The following is a 19752-nucleotide window of genomic DNA, read 5'->3' as shown; positions in this document are numbered from 1 at the left end:
CATTGGATGGGGCTGCTGGAGCACACTCAGCTCAGGTACACCCTGCTCCCAAGTGCCACAGCTGCCCCAGCATTCCAGCTGGCACAGGATGGAGGCAGCTCCAGGGATGTCAGCAACTTTGGGACAGAAATCCTGGCAAAGTTGTGCTTGTTTTCAGTGGCTATGGGACAGATTTCTCCCCAGGGCAGTGGAGAAACACAGCCTTGGTTTGGGTGTGGGAGCTCAAAGGTGGGATCAGCTGCAGCAGGCAGAGAGGAAAGGAGCAAGGGAAGCTGAGGTGCAAATGTGTCACAGAGCCAGGACAGCCCAGCAGGGATGCTCAGCTCTGCCTCCATCCTAGGGCTTCCAGCCTGACCACACCAGCAGCAGAACTCATCCCTGGCAGAGAACTGGCCCCATCCATCCATCCATCCATCCATCCATCCATCCATCCATCCATCCATCCATCCATCCATCCATCCATCCATCCATCCATCCACCCACCCATCCATCCATCCACCCACCCATCCATCCATCCATCCACCCACCCATCCATCCATCCATCCATCCATCCATCCATCCATCCATCCATCCCCTGGAAAAGGCTCCCTTGCTCCAGGAAGTTTTGGATCCTCTCAGCCCTTGAGGCCTGCTGAAACGAGCAGCAAAGGTGGAAGAACAAAGCAGATGAATTTTGTATCCCCCAGAGGTTTTACGACAGGCAGGGCTTGCCCTGAGCTCTGTTCAAACATCCAGCCCAGGGTTAGGACAGCAGGCATTAACTCTGAGAGCCCCAGAGCCCTGCTCATTCCTGGAGCTGCTGATTTGTCCCCAGCAACATCAGAGAGCTCAGCACTCCCCTGGCTATCAGCAGAGTAAGCACAGAGCAAACACAGAGTAAGTAACACCAGCAGAAAGGAATGGAAGGGGACAGAACTCCAGAACCACAAACAAATCCGTGTGCTGTTAGAACACCACTGCATCTCCCACAGAGGTGCTTGGAGAGCCAAAATTCCAGCCTTGGGGAACCTACTCTGAATTTTCTGGCTTAGGCAGCACAGTGCCATCCACCTGGAAAGAAGGAATTGTGATTTTTTAGGAAGACAGGATGAGTGGAGGCAGCAGGGAGGCTCAGGCCAGGTGTACAGCACTGGGAACACAGACAGCTAAAGGCAAAGGCTGTTTGCTCTAAGCTATTCTTCAAATATTGGCATATTTGGGTTTATTGCAGGAACACAAGAGTGACAACATTTGCAGTGCTCTGAAAAACAAAATTCTTCCAGCCCCCTGCTTTACAAACATGATTCTGGATCCTGCAGCAATAGGAAGAAAATGCTTTGAGATAAGCTGAGGGAACAGGCAGCTTTATAAAACACACAGAGGAGGAAAAGGCGTTTGTTTTCCAAGCAGAGATGCTGTGACAGCAAAGTGCACAAACCTGCCCCAGGGAGGGCAGAGTTCCCCAAACACAACAATAAAAAATAGTAATAATATAAAAAAGAAGTCCTAGAGGCATTATTAATAAAGTCTGGAACAAAATACTTAATATCAGCAGCAGGAAACTTTTCCTCTGGATGTCCTGTGCAAGGGAACACAGCTCTGTGCTCCCTGTGGAACATTTGGTCACTGGGGTGGGTTCCATCTCCCTCAAGCTTCTGCCAGCTCAGTGGCACTGGTGTGGTGTGTCAGGACATCCTCGAGGAACAGGGACACCCTGAGCCTGGCCTTGCCCTGCAGCTCTCTCTCCACAGCACTGAGGTGCTCGATGGCTCCCTGCAGGGCTCTCTCCCTGTGCCCCAGGTCAGTGTGTGCCCCCGAGTCACCCTCGTGGCCCGGGGAGCTCAGGTACTGCAGCACGTAGGGCCGGATGGCGTGGCCGTGCTCCCGCAGGCTGCTGCCCAGCAGGGGCAGGTCCGAGCTCCTGGCCAGCTGCAGCAGGTGCAGCAGGGCCTGGCACAGCTGGCTCCGCAGGCTGGAGCTGTACTTGAACTCCAGGAAGTCCTCGGTGTCCTCGCTCCTCTGCAGGGCCTCCACCAGGGCGCTCCAGATGTGGCAGAACTGCTCGGGGGAGCCGTAGCACTCCCTCCTGCTGGGGATGGACAGAGCCATGGCCGACTTGATCCGCACTTTGAAGTTCTTGCAGGACTTGACTACGGAGGAAAGGACACTGAAAGCTTGCGTGGCCCAAGGAGCCTCTCCTGAAAAAAAAACCCCAAAAAACTCCCTTTTTGAATCAGCCAAAATATGCAAAACTATAAACGTCTCCTGAATATTTAATTGGCTGACATTTATTGAATTTACTGTGGTTTAAATAGGACAATCAAGGGTTATGAAATGAAATATTAGTTAAAACAGTTAATCTCCTGAAGTTTTACAAGAGGACATTTGGCATTTATTCACACCTATAATCCCACCCTCACACTGTTTCCTGACATGACAGACCCAGCTGAACACAGCAGTTACCCCTGCCCTGGCACTGAAGGAGCTGAGTCTGTTCCACTGGGCACAGCCCTGACAGCAAACTCAGGTCCCTTGGCTTCCCCCCTCCTTCTCCAGCCCGGGGGCAGCAGAGGTGAGGATGTGCTCAGCCCCACAAGTGCAGACATGAGGATGTGCTCAGCCCCACAAGTGCAGACATGAGGATGTGCTCAGCCCCCAAGTGCAGAGATGAGGATGTGCTCAGCCCCAAGTACAGAGGTGAGGATGTGCTCAGCCCCACAAGTGCAGACATGAGGATGTGCTCAGCCCCACAAGAGCAGGGATGAGGATGTGCTCAGCCCCCAAGTGCAGAGATGAGGATGTGCTCAGCCCCAAGTGCAGACATGAGGATGTGCTCAGCCCCCAAGTGCAGAGATGAGGATGTGCTCAGCCCCAAGTGCAGACATGAGGATGTGCTCAGCCCCACAAGAGCAGACATGAGGATGTGCTCAGCCCCACAAGAGCACAGATGAGGATGTGCTCAGCCCCACAAGTGCAGACATGAGGATGTGCTCAGCCCCACAAGAGCAGACATGAGGATGTGCTCAGCCCCACAAGAGCACAGATGAGGATGTGCTCAGCCCCAGGAGCACAGATGAGGATGTGCTCAGCCCCCAAGTGCAGACATGAGGATGTGCTCAGCCCCCAAGTGCAGAGATGAGGATGTGCTCAGCCCCACAAGAGCACAGATGAGGATGTGCTCAGCCCCACAAGAGCAGGGATGAGGATGTGCTCAGCCCCAAGAGCAGGGATGAGGATGTGCTCAGCCCCAAGAGCAGGGATGAGGATGTGCTCAGCCCCACAAGTGCAGACATGAGGATGTGCTCAGCCCCACAAGAGCAGACATGAGGATGTGCTCAGCCCCAAGTGCAGACATCAGGATGTGCTCAGCCCTACAAGTGCAGAGATGAGGATGTGCTCAGCCCCACAAGAGCACAGATGAGGATGTGCTCAGCCCCAGGAGCACAGCAGCCCGGGCAGGGGACAGGCTCTCACCCAGAGGCAGGGCAGGGTTCCTGAAGACGTTGCCCAGCGCGTAGCAGGCGTTCCAGCGCACCTTCATGGTGGCCTCGCTGCCCACCGTGGCAATCAGGGCCTGCAGGGACTCCTCGATGGCCTCCCTGAACCTGGGGTTGGCCACGTGGCAGGGCTGCAGGAAATGCAGCACGTTCCCCAGGGCACGCACAGCGTTGCTCTTCACCTGCAACACACAAAAACCCCTCTGGTTTTCACAAGGTTTGGTTTGAATCCTGCTGTGAAATCATCTCAGAGCCAGCAAGGAGCACAGCTGGAATCACACTGGGTCTTCCTAAATGCCACCAGAAAGATCATTCTCTGCAAAGGGCCACAAGCCAAACCAAAACCCCTGCACTGTGGAGAAGCCCAGTCAAATTCCCTGCAACTCAAACAACACAGGAACCCTGAACACCAGCCCTAGGGGAGGGTCTGAGCTGCAGCTCCCCTCAAACACTGGGACAAAGAGACATAAAATAATTGGTGCCTTTTTCCTGTTCTGTTTTTAATGCAGGGGTTAATTAACTCCACCAAGCCCACCCTGTTCCCCCAGCCTTACCTTGTCTCTGTCCTTGGATGCCTCTGTGGCAGAGCGCAGCAATTTCAGCAGCAGGACATCAGAGAGCTCCTCCTGGAAGCTTTGGCCCATGGTTTCCCTGGCAGGAGAAATCCCTCTGTGAACACCCAGCTGGGCTGCTCCATCCCCACATCACAGATGTGACACCCCCCTTTATAAAGGCCCATGAACAACCTTCACTCTTCAGAGGGCTAATATGTAAGGCAGACCTTTCTGCATGTGACCACTATGTTTATTAATTTAAAACCAAACTATCAATGCAAGAAAGCTGGTTAGCAATGGTTAAATCTGTAATAAAAAACAGAGGGCAAGGAATGGCTCTCAGGGGCAATTCTGCAGCAGGAATATATGATAACTATTTTCCTGTTAAAAATGTAACAGTAGGTTGGGCTTCCCTCAATCTCTGGCTTGATGAAGGGTTAAATATTGATTAATTTTACTTGTGTTATGTTGGAAGTAAAGGAACCATGTAATTACACCAAGCAACACACAAGAAATGGAAAACTGAAAAGTGAAAAGTTTTAAAGAGTGTCTCCTTAGAGTGACAAGGGGGAATGGATTCAAAATGAGTAGGTTTAGATCAGATATTAGATAATAAGTGATCCCTGTGAGGGTGCCCAGAGCAGCTGTGGCTGCCCCATCCCTGGAAATGTCCAGGGCCAGGCTGGACAGGGCTTGGAGCAAGCTGAGACAGTGGAAGGTGTGAGTACAGGATGCTCAGCATCCCACACTGGCAGACACACAGGCAGAGGGTGGTTAAAGAGAAGGATCCAAGCCAAATTTCAGGGGTTTTTTGATGTTAAGGATCATTTTGGTTGGAAAAGCCCTCCCAGAGCATCCTGTCCAAGCTGTGCCTGATGCCCACCCTGTCCCCAGCCCTGAGTGCCACCTGCAGGGATGGGCACTCCAAGCCCCCCTGGGCAGCCCCCCAGTGCCTGAGACCCCTTTCCACAGACAATGTGCCCACACAGGGCAGGGGTGCCACGTACATGTTGATGATCAGGGTGTCTGTCAGGTTGCCCAGGGACCAGGCTGCCTTGGCACGGACGTTGGGAGATTTGTCATGGAGGGAGTTCAGGATGGCATTTGCTGTGTCTGCCACAAACATCACATCCTGTAAAGCAAGAAGTCACACAGCTCTCAAAACACAGGTGATTCTCTTAGTAACACACTCTGCTTTTTCCTGGAAAAAGGAGAGAGAGACCAGCTCTGCTCATTTACTCTTCCAGGTGACACCTAATGAGCTCATGGTGCTGCCTGCAGCTTTGCCTGACCTTTAATTAACAGCCCAAGCCTGAATGCTGACCAAGTCCACCACTCTTGGGTAGCTGCTGCTGAAAAGCTTCTATGGATTATTTAATTCCATTGGTGATTCAGTTACTTTGGATTTTAACATAATTACATGGACTGCCAACCTTACACCCATCAAATCCCACTCTTTAGTAACTGCTTCTCCAGACTCCCTGTTGAGCTGCCTGCCTAATCTTCTCTTCTATGGCACATTACACGTGCCTATGGTAAAGGATTTTCTTTCAAAATATTTTGGAATTAAACTCCAAAGTCAGCCACTGCATATTTTTTTTTATTAAAATCACTCACTTAAAGGTCACATTGTAAAAACTAATCTTCCGGCTCAGCCAAGCTAAGATGATACTTTGTAGAAAAAAATATCCTTTTTTTTTCCTCCAAATAAGCTTTATTTCTTAGTTTTAAGCAAAACTGAAGGCTTCCCATTAAGAACTTGTTAGAACCATAGAATTCTGGAGGCTGGAAAAGATCTCAAGGATTGAGTCCAACACCAAACTGCCCAGAGCTGTTCCCTTCACCCCAGCTCCCCCTCACCTCTTGCAGCTCCCCTGTGCCAACCCACCCACCCAGCTCCCACCCCTGAGAGCCTGGGAGGATCCTGACCTCTCCTTTCCCTCCCTCTCCTGCTCCACCTCCCTTAAAGCTGCACTGATTCTGCTCTCAAAGGAAGAGCAGGCCTGGAGGCAGTAAGGAGAACTATAAATACACTACAGGCTGAAAGCAAAGCGAATTAACTGCAAACAAACCCATGTCCCACATCTTGTGGCTCATCAGAGAGTGGCTCAGAAGAAGGGATGGGCTGGCTCTGACCTGCCTGAGGCACGGGAAGAGGATGTACACTCCCAGGGCACGGGCAGCAGCAGCTTTCACCAGGGGGTTCTCACTGTGGTTCAGGCCCAGCAGCAAAGTGACACACAGGATCTGCTGGTCACCCTGCAAGAGGAGAAAGGTGACACACAGGAGCTCTGTCACCCTGCAAGAGGAACAGCAAAGTGACACACAGGATCTGCTGGTCACCCTGCAAGAGGAGCAGCAAGGTCAAGGTGACACACAGGATCTCTGTCACCCTGCAAAGTGGCACACAGGGTCTGTGTCACCCTGCAAGGTGGCACACAGGATCTCTGCCACCCTGCAAGGTGGCACACAGGATCTCTGTCACCCTGCAAGGTGGCACACAGGATCTCTGCCACCCTGCAAGAGGAGCAGCAGTGGCAGAGGGGAGCTGAGGGAGCTCTGCCCCACAGGGACACACAAATTCTCTCCAACTCCCTGTGTCTGCAGGAGCCTCCACTCAGAGCATGCTCTGGGTAAAGTGGATTGAGCAGTGATTCCAGGAAACAGGAATGCTCCAGCACACAGATCTCTGCTGTTGGGTGAGAGCAAGAAGGAAATCAGAGTCCTGCTCTCATCCCCAGCTGCAGGAATGGCCCATCAGAGCTAACTCAGAGGATGGGCTGCCCCTGCCTCCCCTCCCTGTGTGCCCCTGGTTAACCAGGACAGGGTGAGCTCAGCTGGCCAGGTTGTCAGCTCACCAGCCCATGACAGAAGGTCACAGTGGGCACTGGCTTGACCCCACTTGGCCACAGGGACAGGAGAGGGAATGGGATCAAAGTACAGGGGGGTGAAGTACACGCTGTACTTGGAGAATTCCAGAGATACTGCTGGAGCAGCAATTCCTGGGCAAATGAGATCTGGCAGAGCACTCTCCAGCAAGGGCACAGTGACACAGAAGGAGCTGCACAATGCAGGGGGGATCCACTGCCAAGGCTTTCATGTTTAAAAGCATATTTCATGTTGCAAAGGGAAAAAAAGCACACATGCAAATGGGTGCACAACATCAGGCCCTGGCTATTGGCTCAGCTAGCTCTTCAAAGGATTAATCAGCAGAATAACAATCCCTCAGCTCTCCCTCATGCCACGAAATCCCTGTCCTCCATCTCCTGTGCATCACTGCCAAGGCTGGGTGTTCATGGCAGGGCCAAACAGCTGCTGTGACCCACAGTTAATTGTTCTGACAGGCTGATTACTCCCAACACTGCCCTTTCCAGCCTCCAACAGTCAGAATGTTCAGAAAAAAAATAAAAATGGGGAAGGTGTCTTTACTTTCTCCTGGCAAGTTTTCAAAGGCTTTACACTACTGTAACCTGGTGGACAAGGACAAAGCCTCAAAGGTGAAAGCACCACATGCAAAGGTGAGTTCTCCTACCTGCAGGAGGCTGAAGGCCTCTGGTAAGATAGAGGACAGGGCATCACAGGCACTTGTCTGGAGAGTGGCATGGGGGGAGTTCTGCAGGGTGCCAGGCAAGGGCCCGTTCAACATCATTGTCCAGAAGGTCACAACCTGCAGGAGAAGCAGCCAGGTTTATCTTCTAAACTCAGCAATCAAGCCTCACTTCTTGTCTGAAAGATGATCATCATATGCTGAAATTTACACTGCTTTAAATAGAGTTGCAATCCCACTCCTGAATCCACACAGCTGAGTGTTTTCATTTGCCTGACAATTTACATTCATAGCAAGTAACAGGAACCTGATGCTACTGAACACATTTCCTGTCTTGTAGGCTCAAAACTTAGCATGAGCCAAAGAAATTTTGAAGCTTGTCTCCTGATCACAGAAGGAAGACTTAAACAGGCCCATATTACTCAACTTCTGCAAACTCAGCCAACAAACAGCTAATGAATTTCTCTAAATTCACTTATATTGTGGTTCTGGCCACTCTCTCTGTACTTGTGACCAGGTTGGCACTTTAACAACGCAACTTCACCAAAATTCTGGAAGTTTTATGCAGCACTAATGACACACACCAAATCAGTGCTGTTCTTCCAGCTCTGAGCTACAGCCAGAGTTGGGAAGAGGAGAGGCAAAGACACGGGGTTAACATCATGTAAAGAAATAAACCCCAAGACATCTGTCCACAGGCAGGAACAAGTGCCAAGGAAGCACTGACTGCAGGAAGCCTGCAGACACTGCCCATAGTGGCACCCACAGAGCTGCAGCCCGAGCCCCCTCTTGCCTCCCTGCAATTCTGTGTCTGTGTGTGTGCCAGGGCAGGCAAGGAGCTCAGGGAGGGGGAATCTCACACTCACCACGCTGACAGGCACCCTCTGCTCGGGGGCAGTGGGGGAGTCAGGCTTGTGCTGCTGCAGGACACCCGTGCCCAGCTCCTCCAGAAGCTGCAGAGAACAAAAAGCAAAGGGGTTTTCATCAGGGGTGACTCATGGAGCCATAGAACCTGCACCCACTCACCAGGGAACAAAAAGCAAAGGTTCAGTGCTGGTTTGGGCTGTGCTGTCCCTGCTAGTACTGGAATTAGAGGAAAAGCCTTTCCTACATAAACTCTCCAGCAAGCACAGCATAACAAACCACTGCACAAAAGGGAAATCTTTGGGTCACAGAGCCCAGTCCCTGCCCCAGCTGATGCTCAGCCAGGGAAGCACCAGTGCTGTGGTCCTTGCACTTCCCAAGCTTGCTGGTGACTCAGCAGAGCAGCAAAATTCTGCTGAGACTTCAAGACTGGAAGCTGAGGGTGCATTTCTCAAAGTGTCAGGCTACTGCATTTCTGTATCACACTCACAGATGCTGTGAATATTCAGCACCACTCATCTGCATTTGCAAAGCACCCAGACAGGTAAAACTGACTTGGTAACACAATGGTGACGTGTCTCCTGCTCCTACCTTGGCTCCGTGAAGCTGAATGGATGGATCCATTTCTTCCATGCATCTGCAAGCCACTTCTCCAAGTCCCAGGAAATAGCTCTGAGCCATAGGGAAATAACCTTTCACAAGAAGGGCCAGCACCTAAACACAGACAAAAGAAAATCCATTCAGCATTTCTTCCTTCTGTTTACCCAAAATAGCCCAACTACACACTGAAATGATGTTAATGGGCTAATCAGCCCTGGCACCATATACTGAGCTCTGATGTAACAGATACACCTTGCAGCACAACTTCTGGAATACCAGAGCTGATTAAAAGCCTCCCTGTTCCATTTTATTGTTCAAAGAAGAGCCACAGAAGCACGATCAGGTAGCAAGGCCATGAATTATTTAGTGTAAGTGAGGGCTCCTGTAGCCAAAAAAACTGAGAGCAAGACATTCTGTACCTCCTGTAACACTGCTGCTGCCTTCTGTGAAGCTGGATTTCACAAATATTTACTGTTCCAGAAAAAGAGTGAGACTTCTTGGGATGCATGTTACAAAATCTTACCCTTTGCTGTGGCTACATGAATTAAAACAAAGCCAAGCCTCAGCATCCACAGGTACTCCCTGAGTCACTCCATAGCTCCTTGCTGGCTGTTCTCTGACTGCAGGGCTCTTCCCCACCAAAACTTTCATTTGGATTCTCTATGGAGGAGTTTGCACGGGGAAGACAGTCTACCAACACACACCCCCCAGATAATATTGGAAAAAATACAGAAGATAAAACTCCCAGGCAGATGAACCTGCTGCAGCAGGTTTGCAGTGTAAAATCCCAGGCAGATGAACTCACTGCAGCAGGTTTGCAGTGTAAAATCCCAGGCAGATGAACTCACTGCAGCAGGTTTGCAGTGTAAAATCCCAGCAGATGAACTCACTGCAGCAGATTTGCAGTGTAAAATCCCAGGCAGATGAACTCACTGCAGCAGGTTTGCAGTGGGACAGGCACGCTGTGACCATGGGACCAGAATGTTTCTCCTTGAGCCACAGCAGCTCAGCCCCACTGCAGCAGCAAGCAGTGAGAAATCTCCTGAGAGAGCAGGGAGCAAAGGGACCCCACGAGTGAGGGGGCAGTGGATGGAGGCAGGAGCTGCCCTCCCACCTGCAGGGCCTCCAGGCGCAGCGGGCACGGCTCGTAGACGCTGCCCAGGGAGGGGAAGCTGGCATCACTGTCAGAGCAGGAATCCTCCCGGGGCAGGACGACCAGGGACACGCACAGGGACAGCAGCCAGCAGGGCTCAGGGGAGGCACAGCCTGCAGGGCTCTCCCCTGCCCAGGGCACTGCCCTCCTCCACTGCTCGCGCCCAGGGGTGGCACTGCCGCTGCTGCCCAGCCCTGAGGAGCTGGGCTGCTGCAGGAGCAGCTGCACCTCTGGCAGAGGGGCCTGCACTGACACGATTGCCCCCAGCAGGGTGAGGCTGGAAACTCGAACGTTCACATCTGCAAGAGACAATGGGGGGAGAAGAAAAAGCAAAAGAAGCTCCATTAGAACCTCACTGAAGGCCCAGAATCCTCCCTCAGATAGATTATAACATACAACCATCCACTGCTGCTGCATTTTGAATCATGGAGCACAGAGGAGGGGAGGACTACAGCAGAGAGAATGCAAACCTTTGTGAGAGATGTAGGGCTTGATCTGGTTCCACACCCTGGTAAGCAGCCCGGGTTTCAATCTGCTGTAGGGCGCATTGGAAACCAAGTTTGCAAGGCACTGAAACAGAGAAAGGTGCTGGTTACAATGTCAGCCTGGCCTCCAACAGGTCTGCTTTTACATTTGTAATTTGGGTCACTCAGGAAGCTCATTATCTGAGGGCACTGAAAAAAGCCACCCCAATTATCTGCTATGTGAACACTGGATACAAACTTGGTTCCTAAGAACAAGGATTTAACTACTGTGAGGTGGCACAAAGACCAAGGAATTTTGATAGCCCATGGAAGGATTTGTCAATTTGGATTCCAGTTTTGAAGTCAATGTGAGTCTTCAGAATCATTTTATATGCTCATTCAGCTCCAAAAAGACTTTAAAAAATGTAGAAAAAAGAGAACTGTGCTGAAAAGAAACCCCCAGACTCTGGATGGAACTCTGAGGATCCTGGTCTAATGAAAGGTGTCCCTGCCCACAGCAGGGGATTGAAACAAGGTGATCTTTAAGGTCCCTTCCAACCCAAACCATTCTGTAATTCCATGATTCTGTAGGATAACTCAGTGAACTCTTGTGAGATTACAAAGATCTGTCTGTCACCACCACCACCACCTCACACCTCACAGCAATTCTGTGCAATCTTTCTTCGGGACATAATCTAGAGATCAGTGGGAGCACGTGGCACATCTGCAGGTACCTTGATGATCTGTGTGAGTGTCTGGGAGGAGGACTCTGCCACCAGGGCCAGCAGCAGGCAGCGGTGCAGCTCCCGGATGCTGGAGGCAATGGTGACAGAGAAGGGAGTAAAAGCTCTCTTGTGGTCATTGGCATCTTCAGCCACAGACAGGAACTGCTTAGAACCTTCCAGGAAGGCTGAGAGGACTTGAAGGGCACAGGCACGTGTCTGAAATGATAAAACATTTGAGATACCTTTTAGCACCTCCTTTGAGCAGATGGAGAATTTTAAAATACATTAAATCCTCTCTAGAAAGAGAAAATTCAACTCCAGCTATCTTTGTTCATAAGTTTAGGCAATACAGACCCAATCCTTTGTTTTCTTAGGCAACACTTCCTATTTGTTTCTTGGGCAGTAGCCAAATACTGAGGGCCAGAGAAGACAACTCCTAAGATTAAAGTGGGAAAACAGAACAATTTTTGTACTCAGAAGTGCCTCACCTTTGGAGAAGGGTCCTTCAGAGCAATAGTCATCAGGGACACAGACTGGGGGCTGCCAATACCAGGGGCATCAGGAACAAATGCTGACCAGTAGCCATACAGAACTCTCTTTTCTATTGACTTGATAGTGGAGAGGAAACAGGCCAGGGCCCCTTGGCGAACATTGGCTTGGTAAGACCTTAAACACAAACAAAAAGATTAATGAGAACAGCAGGGACAAGGGATGGGCTCCACTTCTTTCATGTGTATTAGTGGCTGGCTGTGAGAGGAAATCTTTTAGACCAAGAACAGGAAGAGGAAGAACGAATTTACTTCCAAACCAACACAAATTATTGCCTTCCAATTTTCTCATACCATCCCATAAATCAAAAGGGAAAGTGACTCCCTCAGCAGTTTTGCTGAAGAACAAAGGATGGTGTGGAAGGGTTCTGTGGATCCATGTGTTTATGTGCACAGCAATCACCTCCCTTTGCTCTGTATGAACCCATGGCATTGTTCTGTGGATCCATGTGTTTATGGGCACAGCATCACCTCCCTTTGCTCTGTATGAACCCATGGCACTGCTCTGTGTGTTTATAGCACAGCATCACCTCCCTTTGCTCTGGATGAACCCATGGCACTGCTCTGTGTGTTTATAGCACAGCATCACCTCCCTTTGCTCTGTATGAACCCATGGCACTGTTCTGTGTGTTTATGGGCACAGCAATCACCTCCCTTTGTTCTGTATGAACCCATGGCATTGTTCTGTGGATCCATGTGTTTATGGGCACAGCATCACCTCACTTTGCTCTGTATGAACCCATGACACTGCTCTGTGTGTTTATAGCACAGCAATCACCTCACTTTGCTCTGTATTCCTCCCTCAGTGTCAGAGAACTCGGACTCGCTGCTGCTGAGGCGTTTGCAGGGCTGCCAGCTCGGGGGGTCCTTCCCAGCACACACGTCTGACACACGAGGCTGAGGGCAAGGGCTGCTCTGCACATCCCCCAGCTGCAACTTCACCATGGCTGCTCCCAGCACCAACTCTTCTCCTGCATCCCCTGAATCTTCTCTTCCTTCTTCTCCAAACTCTCCCTTCTTTTGTTTCCCTTTGCACTTTTTTCTTCGGCTCTAAGACAAAAAATGGATTTTTTTTAGTCAATGTTTAATGAATATATAAATGCAGTTACATGTCTCTGCAATACTCTACACACAGTCACTCTTCAGTATCTGAGTTTTAAAATTCTGCCTATTAGTAGCAACAGGCACAAAATTTCAGTAATACCTAACTAAACAGTTTATAACTGAATAGCCTCAAAACCTAACCTTTGGCTTCTTCATCCCTAAAGCAAAATATACCCAAGGAAACTTTTAGCTAAAAATCATATTTCACACAAAAGTGATTAAACAACACTAAATACTTCTGTAGTTCTTTCAGATTTACAGTAGGTAACACTAAATAACCTTCCTTTTCAGCACCAAAATAAAAACAAGTCAGCATGACTAGATAACCTTATTTTCTCTAATGTCTTTCAGATAATCAGTAATCCAAAGTATTCACACGTTAAAAAATAACGTGTAGAAGGATTGAACAGAACAGATGAGGCAAGAAATCAGTCTTAAATGAACTTGACTTCCCTAAGAAAGAGTCAAACAATTGTGCAAGTGTTAGGAGAGAAAACGTGACTTATAAAATCAAAAGCTTTGGTGAGTTTGCACGCATCAATCCCGTGCCTGCAGGCCAGGAATTCTTGGCTCTGGATGAATAATTGTTGCACAGAGCTTAACTGAGGGAAGCCAAGCCCTGCAGAGCCATTTGTCCCTGTCACCTGAGTTCCCAAAGCAATTTTACTCAGCGCAGAATTTGTAATCATCACCTTTGAAGCAAAGAATTAAATGTGCCACACGCTCAGGATGTGAAGAGCCACCAACAGCATGAGAGGTAAGACACAACACAACAAACAGGCTGGAGAACAGGAGCAGCCCAGCTTACCCCTGTCTGCTTAGAGGCGGCTGGTTCTGACTGCTCCTGCTTGGCAGGTGACCTTTTGTCATACTGAGGTAAGGGAGCAGGGTACAGGGCTGTGGGCACCTCAATGCTCAGTCCTGGCAGCCCGTGGAACATGCATTTCTGCAACAGGAACACAAATGTTAGCATTCTGGCTTTTCTCATGCACAGATTTACTGAATTCACCCATTTTCAGCTGTGCTCCTACCCCCAGGTCCTGCCTCTCCCATGTACAACATCTCCATGCAACATCTGAAATCCATCTACATGTAGAAGGATTTCAAGCAGGTCCAAAAAACCCCATCTTCCCCATCTCCCTCTCACATTCTGAAGATGCTGTGAGAGAAACTCAGTATATTTTTCTCTAACATCTCACACTCCATTTCCCCCCATATTCAGGCTTCTCTGCTCCCTCTTGTTCACCTTCTACTGATTCCCACTGAACAGCACCTGGAACCTCCCAGGGGCTGCCTCTTCCTCCAGGTGGATTGAAGGATTTACCTTTAACACTGCCAGCAGAGCTCCAATTTGGTCAATTTGCATCAGTTTCATCTTCCCACCATTGAGAAGTGACTGGACACCTTTCAGTGCACTTTGCAGTAACTGAAAATAAAGAATTACTTACTCTTCCTTCCCAAAACACTGCAGGTTCACATCTTTCAAGGCAGTTACAGTTGTGCTCAATTGAGACAGTAATATGATAAATTATGGACGATTAAAGCAAAATCCTAATTGACAACATTCCAAATTCCATATATTCCAATAGCACAACCTCCTAATTAAAGTATTTTAGACAATTAGACTCACACTTACCATGCAAAAAGTGATGTCATCCACATCAGTGGTTTTTGAAGACTGCAGAACACTTAGGAAAGTTTGAAAACAGACACTTCTGTAGGATTCATCCAGGTATGGCTGCCCAGGGACACTAAAATTAGAGCAGGAGACACAAGGTTGGTTTATAGTCTGTCCACAGGCTCATAAAGTTACACAAAGTCCCACCCAAGCCCCCTGTTAGCCTGCAGAGGATGGAAAGGGATGGATGGATGGATGGATGGATGGATGGATGGATGGATGGATGGATGGATGGATGGATGGATGGAGGGGTGGAGGGGTGGATGGATGGATGGATGGATGGATAGGGTCAGCTCTACCACACAGAGAACAAAAGGAAACCTTCTGCACAAAAAACCAGGCAGCACAAAGCTTTTCTTTTCTTCCCCAAACTAACCCCTGTAACATTATTTCTGCCAGACTGAGAGTTAGGGGTTTGTGCACAGCTAAAGCATTCCCAATTCATGCACCACACCCTGTGCTGGCAGATGCACACTCTGTAACCCCCAGGCAAGGGCTGTACCCACCTGAGACACAGGTTGGCCATGCTGCGCACGGCTGCCCTCCTGAGCTCCACGTCAGGCTGGGCAGGGTCACTGAGCTGCAGCAGGAGCCCAGCCTTGCCCAGCAGGTCTGGGAGGAACTGAAAACAAAGCACCAAGAGCCATCAGGGGTCAGTGCTCCTCCCTCAGCCTCCTGGGTCTGGGGTTTGGGGATAAACATCATGGCAGGTGGCTGGAGCCTGGCTGGACACCAGGTGCCCACCAAAACTGCCCCTCAGATGGGCAGGGGAGAGAAAATATAAGGAAAGGCTCATGAATTTCCACAAGGAGAGGTCACCCACTCATAACCATCGTGGGCAGAGCAGACCTGACTTAGTGAAATTGATTGAATCCATTACCAATCAAAAATCAAAGCACGATAATGAGAAGTAAAACAAACCCTAAAAATTCTCAGCTGCAATTTCAGATTCTAGAAACAGATTTGTGTATACAAAAAACAGCATGAAAACCTTAATTCCTTAAGTGCTCTTATTTTGTATTAGGAAAGGACAGAGCTGAGCACAGTTCAGCTGAGTCCCAGTTTATGCTCTCCTCCCAGACATGGAGCTGAGCTAGGAACAACTGCTGCACCAAGCTGCTGCCACTCCATGGGCTCCAAGCCCACACAAGCTGGCAGCTCCCAAGCTGTGAGCATCACCACCCCATGCTCAGCCCAACAGCAGACACTGCTCTGCAAGCTGCCACGAGCTGCTGACAGCAGGAGGACTCAGCTTTCCAAACTCTGTCAGCTGCAGCAACGAGGAGCTCACACAGGATTGATACCCGAGAGCCTCTGAGCAAAAGCCCTGATCTGGTTACAGGATGGATTTCTGGAGCCTGCCTGGGGAGTTATGTGCAATTTCAAGCTCCCTGTGGTCTCCCTGCCTGAGGCACAGGGTGGTTGGTCTGCAGGCTCAGCCTGTGCCCTTATTTAATGGTGATCCCAACAGCTGCAGCCTGCAGGTACACAGTATTCCACACGGGAATAATAATTATTAATAAATACAACTGAAATTCAACTTTGCAGTGGTGCAAATACTTTTGTTGTTACTTTCTCTCTGTTTGTAAACTCACCTTCTGACACTTAGGCCCATTATTGTAAACAAGAGCTGCTAAGGCTTGCAGAATTTCAACATGTGTCCAGGAGCTGCACTGCCTCAGAGCAGAGATGCAGTAGGAGAGAAGGAAATTCAAGCTCTGCTCATCAACCATCACCTGTTGTAACAGAAAAGGTCAACATAAATATGATCTTGTACTGCTGCAGTCAATAAACGCAGAGAAACTGGTCAGAGATTCAGTTTGTTAAAATCACACACCACCAGAGATCACACCTGACCAGGAATGGATGAATCTGTACAAGTGTCCTAAAACCAAGACTATTTCCCATTGTGAATCACTTCTGACTGAGAGGTAATTTTATGAGGAGCCAGATCAGAGCCTCAACTACCCAAAAATAAGTAATACAGTGAAAAATCCAAGAAACTCTGCCTGAAGGTTGGCTCCACAGCCCTGGGAAAAGACCGAGTTCCACTGGCTTATTGAGGGACATGGCCAAACTCTTCCTACCTGGTATCTGTTGAGTAAGTGATGGATAAGCTGACAGACTTTGCTGACAAGATGTTCCTGATCAAGGAGAACCAACTGACAGCCTTGGACAAGCACAGCACAAACATCCTGGAAGAGAAACCCTCAGCTTATTATTTAGGGACTACAAAGACAGCAATAACAGCTCAAGAAAATATACCAAGTTAGATCGAGGAACAGAACAGTACTGTCCAAAAATCAGTTAATTCCAAAGTGCAAAGTAAGCCTGCTTTGGAAATGAAATGAAGAAAAACCAGTGTAATAATGAAGTACTGTGTATTGCCAATGAAGCAGCATCCATGCTGCTCATCTAGACTGCTCAGCTTTCAAGGGCTTGCTTTAAGGCTTAAAAAAATTACTATTTTTCCAACATCAGACTGTGAAAATTGCCGAGTCCCACCCACTGGTGTGAGAGGCACCGGGGAAGGGACGGGGAAGGTGGGCAGAGGGAACAGCCCGCCTGCAGCGGGGGGAACGGAACGCGGGCTGGAGCCCTCGGGGCTCCTCAGGAGGGGACACGGGGATGGCACAGCGGGGCACAGGAATGGGAACAGCGATGGGCACGGGGGTGGGCACAGCGGGGCACGGCGGGGCACAGGGATGGGCACAGCCACAGCACGCCGTTCCCACAGCGGCCCCCGCCCAGCCCCGCCACACGTGCGCTCCCACACGGGCACGGCCGCCTCCTCCTCCTCCTCCTGCTCCCCGCGCAGACACAGCGGCAGTGCCGGTGCCCATCCCACGGTACCTGCGGGCAGGGCACGGCCGGGGGCTCGGGCCCGCAGCTCTCGGAGATGAGTTGGTCGAAGAGCAGGTGCAGCTCCGTGCGGCGGCCGCCGCCGTCGGGCCGGGCCCGCAGCGCACCCAGCCGCGCCAGGCAGCGCCGCAGCGACCCGGCCGGGCCTGGCTCCGCGGGCTCCACCGGCTGCCCCGGCCCCGCCGCTTCCATGGCCTGAGACCCGGCCGGGCCGGGCTCCGATGACTCCCCCGGCTCTCCCGGCCCCGCCGCCGCCATGGCCCGCGCCCCGCCCCGCCGCTATGGCAACCGGAGCCCTTCCGGGGCGGCCGCGGCTACGGCGGCCCGGCGGGCCGGGCTGGCGGCGCTGAGGGCTGGGCAGGGCCGGGCCGGGCCCGCGGCAGGTGGCGGTGCCCGCCCGCCTGCGGGACAGCCCCGGGAACAGCAGGCGTGTTCCACCGCAGGGTCACCCATGGTGGGACAGCCCCTCGAGAGCAAGCCGGCCCTCCCTGGCCGTGTCCCCAAGTGCCACATCCACGCGGCTTTTAAATCCCCCCAGGGACGGGGACTCCGCCTGTGCCAGGGTGCAGAAGTTTTCTCGGTGTCAATTGTGAAGCTCGCCTGGTGTGGAGGATTTGATGGCTGTAAACCAAAATCAGATGCTGTGCTGTGAGGGGATGCTGCTGTCCCATACCCTGTCCCAGCCCTGACCGAACCCATTCAGGCCAGACACAGGACGTGCTGCCATCACACGGCACTGGGGACACCGGGACCAGTGGCTGTGAACAGGAACCCGCTCCCCTTAATGGGATGGGATCTCATTAACATCTCGCTGATGGATAACATCAAATTAACATTCCCTGAGAACAGGATGGGGCAGCAGCCAAGGCCTGGGAAGCCCTGGGTGATGGGACTCCAGCAGGGCTCAGCCCAGTGCTCCTGCCTTGCTGCACACAGGCTGCTGCCAACACTGGGCACACATCACCTGGCAAGGAACAGGGGGCTCCAGGGCAGGACACGCTGCTTTCCACGGCACATCCAGGCAAAGCCTCACCTCTGGTTTACCCTCCTTCCATTTCCCTATCACACTGACCACCCTGAGTAAGAACAGTACGTTCTGTGCCACCAGTGCCATGGCCTTGGTGTCCTTCTGTGCCCTGGGCTGCTGGTTCTGGGTAATTGCTCTGCTGCTTCCCTTTATTGTTCCATTTGTCCTGTGCTGTTTGTTCCTCAAAGTCCCTAAAGGCCTCTGAGGCAGACACGGAGAAACACAGAGCAGAGACAGCCCCAGGCATGCTGTGATTGTGCAGGATGATTTTCACAGAATGACAGAATATCCTGTTGGAAGGGACCCACAAGGATCATCAGAGTCCTGAGAGATTTTAGAGAGCTCTGTGCCAGCCCAGCCCGGACATTGCTCCAGGGAGAGCAGCTGCTTGAGATCCTGTGAGTGCTCTGGAGGCAGTGTGAAGAAGTGATGTGGCCTCCTTCATTATTGATTTGAGATTTCAAACCCAGGAATGTCAGTGTTGCCTCCCCAGCTTCTCTACTCTGCATAAATTCCCACCAAACCCACACTCAGGGACCTTTTTCAGTTTTGTTTCTTTTGTCACCCTTTTATTTTGTGATTTATTCTTTTAAAAACTTATTAATAAATATTTAAAGCTGTTTCTTCTTTTCCTTTTTTAAATGGTGCTGAAATGCACATTCTGACAGCAGCCCCTGCTTTGTAAGGCCCCAGCAAATCCATTACTGGGTTGTAAAGCAACAAAACCAGCTGAGAGCTGGGTAAGGACACTGGGTTTGGGGAACTGTGGGAACTCCACTGAAGCCAGTGATGTTACACCACGATACATTTGCCAGCGCCTGGCAATATTCCGGGTTTACTCACCCCTCCAAATCCCCCAACTGCAGCATTCAGCAGTGGCCAGGAGGGAAAATAGCACAAGTCCTCCTCTGTTAAACGTGCACTGCTACTATCATGCAAATCCATCTGGTTCAGCAGCTCTAAGCAGACTTCAAAGGACAGAGAAGTCATTAGAATCACAGTTCAAAGAAAAAAGTGAGCAGCTGGTCTAGGCCATCTGGTAGGGGACATAAAATGCTCTCTTTCTTCTCCAGTCAGTCTATGAAATTTTCATTAATTGTAGGAACATCTTCCAACATTAACCAACATCATATTGTTAAAAATGTAAGTC

General features: G+C 50.6%; 1 protein-coding gene across 1 annotated transcript; it reads right to left on the bottom strand.

Moving 5' to 3' along the window:
• Window positions 1-1327: 1327 nt before the first annotated feature.
• HEATR6 (HEAT repeat containing 6) lies at window positions 1328-17914 on the bottom strand. Its single transcript, XM_074556706.1, has 20 exons — window positions 17567-17914; window positions 16801-16908; window positions 16309-16449; window positions 15220-15335; window positions 14672-14786; window positions 14360-14461; window positions 13844-13981; window positions 12710-12981; window positions 11872-12049; window positions 11393-11599; window positions 10665-10764; window positions 10156-10493; window positions 9033-9155; window positions 8444-8530; window positions 7563-7697; window positions 6167-6289; window positions 5038-5162; window positions 4031-4127; window positions 3454-3658; window positions 1328-2177 (listed from the first exon to the last, which is right to left on the bottom strand). Exons 1-20 carry the CDS (start codon window positions 17831-17833, stop codon window positions 1627-1629), a joined length of 3528 nt encoding a protein of 1175 aa, XP_074412807.1. The 5' UTR covers window positions 17834-17914; the 3' UTR covers window positions 1328-1626.
• Window positions 17915-19752: the final 1838 nt, after the last annotated feature.

This window comes from Zonotrichia albicollis, chromosome 22 (genome assembly GCF_047830755.1).
Source record: "Zonotrichia albicollis isolate bZonAlb1 chromosome 22, bZonAlb1.hap1, whole genome shotgun sequence".
NCBI classification, from domain to species: Eukaryota; Metazoa; Chordata; class Aves; order Passeriformes; family Passerellidae; genus Zonotrichia; species Zonotrichia albicollis.
The sequence above is the reverse complement of the archived record's forward strand: the minus strand, read 5'-3'. Positions and strand labels throughout refer to the sequence as shown.

Excerpts from the sequence above, each read along its gene's own strand:
- HEATR6 (XM_074556706.1), bottom strand. The coding sequence starts at position 17,833 with ATGGCGGCGGCGGGGCCGGGAGAGCCGGGGGAGTCATCGGAGCCCGGC. Across the intron at positions 15,336-16,308 it reads ATGGGCCTAAGTGTCAGAAG|TTCCTCCCAGACCTGCTGGG; the intron begins GTGAGTTTACAA and ends CTTTGTTTTCAG. Across the intron at positions 11,600-11,871 it reads TGAAGGACCCTTCTCCAAAG|ACACGTGCCTGTGCCCTTCA; the intron begins GTGAGGCACTTC and ends TTATCATTTCAG.